This window comes from Brassica oleracea, chromosome C1, assembly GCF_000695525.1.
Source record: "Brassica oleracea var. oleracea cultivar TO1000 chromosome C1, BOL, whole genome shotgun sequence".
Lineage (NCBI taxonomy): Eukaryota > Viridiplantae > Streptophyta > Magnoliopsida > Brassicales > Brassicaceae > Brassica > Brassica oleracea.
The window spans coordinates 4,508,344-4,517,778 of record NC_027748.1 but is presented as its reverse complement, the minus strand read 5'-3'; the positions used below and the strand labels follow the sequence as shown (position 1 = coordinate 4,517,778).

The 9,435-nt window shown below is 33.9% G+C and overlaps 1 protein-coding gene across 1 annotated transcript; it reads left to right on the top strand.

Annotated features, from left to right (window-relative positions):
• The first annotated feature begins 1,171 nt into the window (after positions 1–1,171).
• On the top strand, positions 1,172–4,717 carry LOC106329476. Its single transcript, XM_013768137.1, has 2 exons — positions 1,172–2,039; positions 2,112–4,717. The coding sequence occupies exons 1-2, from the start codon at positions 1,172–1,174 to the stop codon at positions 4,715–4,717; spliced, it is 3,474 nt and encodes a 1,157-aa protein (XP_013623591.1).
• Positions 4,718–9,435: the final 4,718 nt, after the last annotated feature.

The window sequence follows — 9,435 nt, the reverse complement described above, 5'->3', positions numbered from 1 at the left end:
GTCAATTATGAGTCAAATAGTATCTACTGAATTTATTGAGAATTAAAATTGCCATTAAGTCAAATGAATGACGACATTAAACATATTATATGCAAAATAACATCAACAATTGTATTCTCAAAAACACAAGTCCATCGCCCCTTTGCAGATCCTGTATTTCTGCAAAATATAATATCCTGTAAAAAACCACATAACGTTTTGAAAAGAAGTATTCAAGTTCTTGCATTAGGTCTACACACATATCCATCGCCTCTCAGCCAGATTTCGAGTCAATCTAACATTCCCCGTAAGATTTTTTGTATTACGATTATATATTTGCTTTCTTTTATTTGTTTTGATCTATTATTCTGTCTATAATTTACATAATTCTAAACTTCGATCCCCAATACCGACCTCTTCATTCTTACCAATAAGTTTCAAATTAGGTAACCCCATGAATATAATTGTATGCCTATTTTCTAATGAAACATTTTTCCTGTAATTTAAATATGAAGATAGGTACAAAATTTTTTTAATTAAGGAGTCGTTTAGAGAAATCTGTTCAACACAAAATAAAATAAAAAATATTTTTTTGGGTCAACTAACCACTTACCTGATAAGGGAGTTGCCACTTATTCTCAATAACTATTAAATCATCTAATAGTCGTGTCTCGACTATTTAAATTTTACAGCCCCTTCAGATGCGTCATCCTCCTCTGAAGCAACAAACAACCCAATTTTAGAATGTCCATCGTGTGGTGCTTTAGTCTGGCAATCCGAGAGCACCGGAAGAGACCCTAGAACGAAGGAGTTACGCTTTACCATTTGTTGCAACCAAGGACAGATTAAACTTCCGCCTATGAGACAACCTCCACCCGTGTTAGAAAAGCTACTGCAATGTAAACAATTTCGCGAGACCATCCGAGTCTACAATGCCCTCCTAGCTTTTACATCTATTGGAGCGAATATAGATTACAGTGTTGTTTTCGGGAGGGGGCCATTTACATTCCGTATTCAAGGGCAAACTTACCACCGTATCGGATCCCTCATTCCTAAGCCAGGTTTACCACCCAAGTACCTGCAGCTCTATATTTTTGATACGGCAAACGAAGTTAAGAATCGGCTGGAAGCTTTAGGCCAAACAACCTCTGAAGGAAAAGCAACCAAAGCCACATTAAAAGTCCTAATAGAAATGGTGGATACCAATAATTGCCTTGCAAAAGTTTTTAGGAGGGTTCGAGAACGGTACGAGGCAAACTCTGAAGAAGATTTTACAATCAGTCTCATATCTGATAAAGGGAAAGGCAAACAATATGACTTACCCCAATCATCTGAGGTTGTTGGACTAATTGTCGGCGAAATGTCAGACACTATATGTGAGAGAGATATAGTCGTCAAGTTTCAGTCAACTAATTTGACGGAGATACGAGATGATCATCCACTATACATGAGCCTCCAGTACCCACTTCTGTTTCCTTATGGTGAGTATGGTTTCAATACCGAAATTCCGTTGCATTTAGAGGAAGGAAGCTCGAGGACAAGAAAATTTGTCAGTATACGGCAATTTTATGCCTCTCAAATACAAACTCGGTTAAAAGAAGGAATGACACTCATTAAGTCTGGGCGCCTCCTCCACCAATATGTTGTCGATGTATATTCTTCGATCGAGGAAGATCGTCTTCGATGGCATAGGATCAATCAAGACGTTCTAAGGGCTGAATTATACAGTAATGTTTGTGATGCAGTCGGAAAAGGTGACACCGATGCAAGGACGGTTGGTAAGAGGTTTATTCTACCACCGAGTTTTACTGGTGGGCCCCGTTATCTGATTGAGAAATATCATGACGCAATGGCGATATGCAGACAGTTTGGGAATCCAGATTTATTCATCACAATGACGGCAAACCCAAATTGGAAAGAGATAAAAAACCATCTAGCAGCATACGGCGGTGATAGCCCGAATGACAGACCAGATATTGAGTGCCGAGTTTTCAAAATGAAACTAGACCAGCTGCTAGATGATTTTAAGAAGGGAACATTCTTCGCCCCATACACAGCAGGTATTCTCTTTAATTGGAAAATTTAATCCACATTTATCTTCATATAAGTAATTCAACTCTTTTTTATACCAGCTCTTCATAGGATTGAGTTCCAAAAAAGAGGTCTTCCCCATGCACATATTTTGTTGTGGTTTGGAGACCACTCTAGGACACCCAGCCCAGAAGAAATCGACAAGATTATTTCGGCCGAGCTTCCGGACAAGCAGAAAGACCCCGAAGCCTATGAATTGGTTGCAAAGCACATGATCCATGGGCCATGTGGACTCGATAGACCTCGATCACCATGTATGGAGAATCATGTATGTGCGAAGAAATTTCCCCGCCCATTTACTGAGTCTACATCAATTGATAAGTCTGGGTACATAATATATCGTCGCCGGAAGAACGAAAATGCTAATGTTTTAAAGGATGGAATTCTTCTAGACAATGCTTCTGTCATCCCTTATAACATAGAAATCCTGAAGAAGTATGCAGCTCATATAAACGTGGAATGGTGCAATAGGACATCCGCTATCAAATACCTTTTCAAATACATCACAAAAGGAGTCGACAGGGCGACAGTTCTGGTTGAGAAAGGCCCCGACCCACCGACATCCGAGAATGGGAGCGACCCCCAGACATCCGAGAAAGGCAAGGAAAAGGTCAACAAAGCAAGGAATGAGATAAAAGAGTATCAAGACTGTCGATACTTATCCGCTTGCGAATCCATGTGGAGGGCTTTCGCTTATTCTATACATAAACGCCAACCATCCGTCATGAAGTTGGTTGTCCATCTGGAAGGTGAACATAATATCACTATCAAAGATACGGATAACCTAGGAAGAGTTATACAGAAGCCAGGCATTGAAAAGACTATGTTCACCGAGTGGATGGTTCTATGCAGAACATCCGCGTTCGCCCGCACCTTAACATATGTCCAGATTCCTGAGTTCTTCACATGGAACAATAGCTCAAAAGTCTGGTCAGAGAGAAAGAGAGGAACTTCAATTGGTCGGGTTGTTACTGTACATCCCGCTTCAGGGGATCGTTACTATTTGAGGATACTGATAAACAAAGTGAAGGGCCCGAGAAGTTACACAGAGCTTAAAACCTTCAACGGTGTCACATATCCCGATTTCAAAAGCACCTGCTGCGCACGAGGTCTTCTCGCTAACGATGCTGAATGGCACGAAAGTGTGGTCGAACTCAACACATGGGGTACACCTTCTCAGCTAAGAGAAACGTTTGTCACGTTACTTATCTACTGTCATGTTGCTAACCCTAAGGAATTGTGGGATAAGTGCTGGAAAACCCTGAGTGAGGACATCCTCTACAAGAAACGTAAGGAATTCAAACATCCGCAGCTAGAAATAGATGATGCTAAGCTCGAGCAGTATACATTACTTGAACTCGAGAAGGCTTTGCGGAACCAAGAACACACCCTTACTGATTTTCCAGGAATGCCTACTCCTGATCCTTTCCTACTTAAAGAGCTAGGTAATACTTTGTGGCAGCAAGAGCTACAGTATAATGTCGCCGAGGAGAAGAGTAGACATGACACCCAGTACACGTTGCTCAACCGTGAACAATTGGACGTCTATCAGGCTATTATCAAGTCAACTCAGGAAGACCACGGGAAGCTATTTTTTGTCTACGGGGCTGGAGGCACATGCAAAACATTTTTATACCAAACAATCATTTCAAGACTACGGTCAGAGAAAAAGATAGTCCTTCCCGTTGCTTCATCTGGAATAGCAGCCCTACTACTACCAGGCGGCAGGACTGCCCACTCCCATTTCAATATCCCAATCGATCTAAAGGCCACATCCACCTGCCACATTACACCTGGAACTATGCTCGCAGAGTTAATAGAAAAGGCAGCTCTAATCATATGGGATGAGGCACCTATGACACACAGACATGCTTTCGAAGCCCTCGATAAGTCCTTAAGAGACATTCTTTCTTTACATGATCCCAAAGCCAAAACTCTCCCATTCGGCGGAAAAACTGTTCTTCTAGGAGGTGATTTCAGACAGATCTTACCAGTCATCCCACAAGGCACCAGAACTGAAATTGTGTCTGCCTCCATAAGTCATTCATATTTATGGGAATCATGCCACAAATTCACCCTCCAGAAGAATATGCGCCTCACCGAAGATGAGAAAGAGTTCTCCAACTACGTCCTGAGGGTTGGCGATGGGAACCCCCTACCTACTGAGGTCAATGAATTTGATGAAGATGAAGAAGATCAGCTCATTTCTATTGACCGAACGTTGGTCGAGGAGCTCAGCTCAGATCCTCACAAACAAATTCTAGAAGCTACTTACGGGCGAACTGACCAGTGGAAAGGAACCAAGCAAGACTATACAGAAAGGGCTATCCTCACACCAAGGAACGAAACGGTGGATGAGATCAATGAATACATGATATCTGAAGCTGACGGTGTTTCAAAGGAATATCTCAGTTCCGATAGCTTCGGTATAATAGACACTGACTCTGCGAACAACGAGACATTGTACCCAGTAGAGTATTTAAACTCACTGAGCTTTCCAGGTCTGCCTGCACATAAGCTTACATTGAAAGTGGGTGCCCCTTTCATGCTCCTAAGGAATTTAAATCAGAAGAAGGGGTTATGCAACGGAACACGTCTGATTGTCACTTACCTAGGTGAGCGTGTTATTAGAGGTGATTGGACATAAAATGTTCCTTCCAAGAATCATACTATCAGAATCAGTAACTAAGCATCCGTTCACCCTAGAAACTCGGCAATTTCCAATCAGGCTATGTTACGCAATGACAATTAACAAAAGTCAGGGTCAAAGTTTGAAAGGTGTCGTACTGTATTTGCCCCAGCCCGCTTTTACCCATGGGCAGCTCTATGTTGGTCTTTCCCGAGTTACTACCAAGTCAGGCCTCAAAATTATACAAGGAAAGGATCAAAAGATAGGAAGGGTCAAAAACATTGTCTACAAAGAAATATACAACGGTTTACCAGGTAAACAAATATTATTTGCAACCCAGTTCACAACATTATCCAAAAATACTCAGCTCCTTTCTCTCTCTCCTCCAGAATCACGATCCGATGATCACCCAGAGCAGGCTTCCCGGAATCTTCAACAACTTTCTATACCATAAGATGCAAGCTACCAGTAAGTCTTCCGGTTCGAAACTCTTCAAAATAATGAACCTGTGCTAACAAAATTGTTTTTATCTATAGGTCCGCCCGCAATAGAAAGTGGCCGCTCTACAAGACCATTCACAATAACCCTACAAGCCATCGTCTACGGCTTATCTTATTTTATTTCTTTTTCGTTACCTACCAATTACTATTTCCTCTGAAGAATTACTTATTTCAACTGTGGAACTATTATCTTTTGCATTTTCTATAAAAAAAAAACACCGCTTCGAACTTCTCCCCTGTATAAAAAAACCAAACTTAACTTATCCTTTCAGAAACCGAAAAACACACAATTTTAATTTACCTGATTTTAATTCTAATCTCAAAAACACAAGTCCATCGCCCCTTTGCAGAAATTCACGAGCCCCTCAACAAATTCATTCCTATATTTTTTTGCTTAATCAGATTCATTCCTATCTATCCGTTGAAGTTCTGTTCTTTCAAAAAGTAATCTGTGTAAGTGATTTTTTTAAAAAAGAAGTTGATTAGAAAGTGCAAAGGTTATTTGTTTTGATATTCTTCAATTAAACATGTAATCCGCGCGAAGCGCGGACACCGCCCCTAGTTGTTTGTAAAAGGTCACAATTTAGGATGCCAAGAGGTGTCAAGTACTTTTTTTAAGTGGATGTTAGATAAATTTGTTAACTTATTATGAAAAAGTTCAATAGTTAATTTTCTGAAAATATATTACTTTTTATCATGAAAGGGTCAGTGAAAAAGTTCAGTAATTAATTTCTGAAAAATACAAATTCTCAATAAATGAACATGTTTTTTTGGCTTAAGTGAATGAGTTTATAAAAAGTTTTTAGTATAAAAAAAATTAATGGTTAAACTTATGAAAATATACAAATTTCTGTTATGAAAAGATTCAACGAAAAAGTTCAATGGTTAAGTTTTTGAAAAGATATAACTCTTCAAATATTAGTTTTTGCTTAGTGAAACTATGATGTCATCCTCAAGATCTTAAATAATATCATAATCATTAGATTAAAGGTAAAGAATAAACTCCACCGTTAGATTTAATTTTTATTTTCCTATAAAAAATGCTGATATTACAGTTTAGATAAATAGCTCTGTTATTATATATAGAGAGACTCAATTGATTCTTAAAAAGCTTAAAAGGTTATAAAAATATTGAAAGATTGTGTATTTTTATTTTAGAGGTTGTACTGATTTGTAAAAGGTTATCAAAATATTGAAAGGTCTATTTCTATTTTAGAGGTTGCATTGATTCATATTTTGTCTATTTTCATATTTGAAATTGCTTTGATTTTTAATAGATTATCAAAATATTGAAAAGTTATGCCTTTTCATTTTAGAGGTTTCATTGATTCCTAAGCGATTATTAAAATGTTAAAATGTTGTGTCTTTTCATCTTAGAGATGTTTCATTAATTTTTAAGAGATAATTCAAATATTTAAGGATATGTACTTTTATAATGATAATGTTTTTCATCTTTTGTATTCTTATTTTATTTTAAAGGTTGCATTGATTCTTAAGAGTTTATCAAAATATTAAAATTTATGTCTTTTCATTTTAGAAGTTGCATTGATTCTTAAGAGGTTATTAAAATATTAAAAATTTGTGTCTTTTTATTTTTGAGGTTGCATTGATTCTTAAGAGGTTATCAACATATTAAAAAGTTGTGTATTTTTATCTTAGAGGCTGCATTGATTTTTTAAAAATTGTCAAAATATTTAAGGATGTCTCTTTCATAATGATAGTGTCTTGTAATCAAATTTCAAAGACTTATAAGTAAATATCATTTCGTCAAAAGGTATATAACTTCTTATTCCAAATTCTTAAGAGGTTGTTTAAAATGTCTAAAGATATGTCCATTCATTCTAAAGGTTGCATACATTATTATGAATTTTCTTTGCTTTCATTTTCATATCTATTTTGGATATATTTTAAATAATCTTAAATTATTTTTAAAATACTCAGATAATTCGGTTTGTTGGGTAATTTACATTTTCTAAATTATATATTAAGAAGTTAAATGTATGATTTCCAGTTATATTCTATGGCTTATTTTTTATTTTTGAAACACAAAATGTTTTATGGTTTATAATATCATGTTCTGGTGGTTATTTATTTTTAATATTTGGTTTGGTTAATTTATTGTGTTTCAGATAAAATGTCTGAGCCTATTCAGACAATATTATTTTTTGATAGATAAATATTACTAAAATGTAAACCAAAAAAAAATTATATATGCACATTTTCATTTATGCTTAAATTTGATATACATGTTATTTCTTTGCTGAATCTCTAATTACACTTAAATGAAAAATTATTGTTAGAGATTAAAATGAATCTTTACAACCGTTTAAATGATCTATAACAATTGTTTAGATGAAAAATTACTACTAATTAAATGAAATATTGTAACTATCAGTGATTACATTTTTTGGTGGTTGACTATTGCATTTTTTTAAAGAACCATTGTAATTGTTGGTAATTGTACACTTCAGTGATTATAGCATTTGGTGATTGTAACTTCTGGTAATGAGTCATTGCAATTTTTGGTGCTAAGTGTTAACCATTGTAATCATTAACCAATCATTGCAATGTTTGGTTGTCAAAATTGCAACCCTTAGTCTTTTATATAAGACATATATATTGAGAAAAAAGAATGTGTGTGTGATTTTACGAAAGAAACATTTTACTGCACATAGATCTAAAGTTACAATGCAATTATATTTTCGAGAATACATGTATTCTTACATAGCTTCAAAAATTAATTAATGTTCTACATGTCGTTATAAATTATCTTATTAATTTAGTAAATAATTAGATTTAAATATGTTTGTTTGTTTTAATTAGTTTCAAAATATCAAGTCTTGTTCAGAATTTTAGAATAAGTTTTCTATAATAGGTATATTTTTATTGGTATTAACATATTTATATTTTAGTTATAATTAAAATTATAAAACAAATACACATTCTGTGTTACAAACAAAAAATTACACATTCTTAGTAAAAGTAAAAGAGGAATATAGACACATGTAATTTAAGTTGTGAAAAGTGTACTTTCTTAGGAACATAAATAAACAACTTTTATATAAAATAAAAATTATAAATTGCAATATATTTATTTTTATAAAATGAGTTCCTACGTGGTATTAGGGGGTTCATTACCTAGTGATAGATAATACGAATTGAAAAGTAAAAAATGATTTTGGTTCCAGTTATTATTATATATTTTTTTAATTAACTCTGAACTCTCCTCTCTGGTAAGACCGAGCGGGAAGAAATAGAGACAGGCCGACAACGGCAGCTTCCTCGGTAACACCTTTAACATTCTTTTTTTGCAACTTTTTTAATATTATCCCCTAGCTTCTTTTATACATTTCCCATTGCAATTTGAATCCGGTTATCTACGGTTGAGCTTGGTTTAGAATAATGTCTCTTATTGTGCCGTTCGGCCCATTAGCATTCAAATTCTAATCTGCAGATGTTGCAGTTTATTTGGGCTTGTCCAATGATGGCTTCTAGTCCATTCTTCATCCAACAAAACCGTTCGGTTTACTCTGAATTTGGTTCGATCGAATTGAGATGGAAATATACGAGGGCATGATTAACTCCATCTCTTCGCCGAGATTCTTATGCGATGATTGTTTCATTAGTTTTTAGTTTTAGTTTTTGGTTTTTAGTTTTTAGATTTAGATTTTGGTTTTTGGATTTGCTGTATTTTTTTAAATTTTTTAAAAATTAACTAATACATTATTTAAAAATAATATAATAAAATAAAAATAAATATTTAGATTTTACAATTGAAATTTATCAAAATACTGTGATTATTATTTTAAAATAAAATACAATAACATATTTTAATTATTATATTTTTATAAAAAAAATATTGTAGTAAAATATAAATGATAAAATATATATAAAATTACACAAAAATAAAAATATTAAATTTTGAAACTACTTAGAAATTTTTCTTATATAAATTATTTTTAATTTTTAAAACTTGAATAGAAATAGTTTTTCTTATATAAATATTATAAATGATACAAAAATAAAAATACATAAAATTTTGAAACTAATTATAAATTTTCTTATATAAATTATTTATATTTTCTTAAAGTTGAATGGCAATTTTTATAATTCAGGATTATACAATATATTTTATTAATAAAACATATTATGTTTTTATAATTTTTTGTTATTTTTAATGTGACTAATAATTATTAAAATAATTCAATTGTTTTATTTATAGAAACTAATAACTAA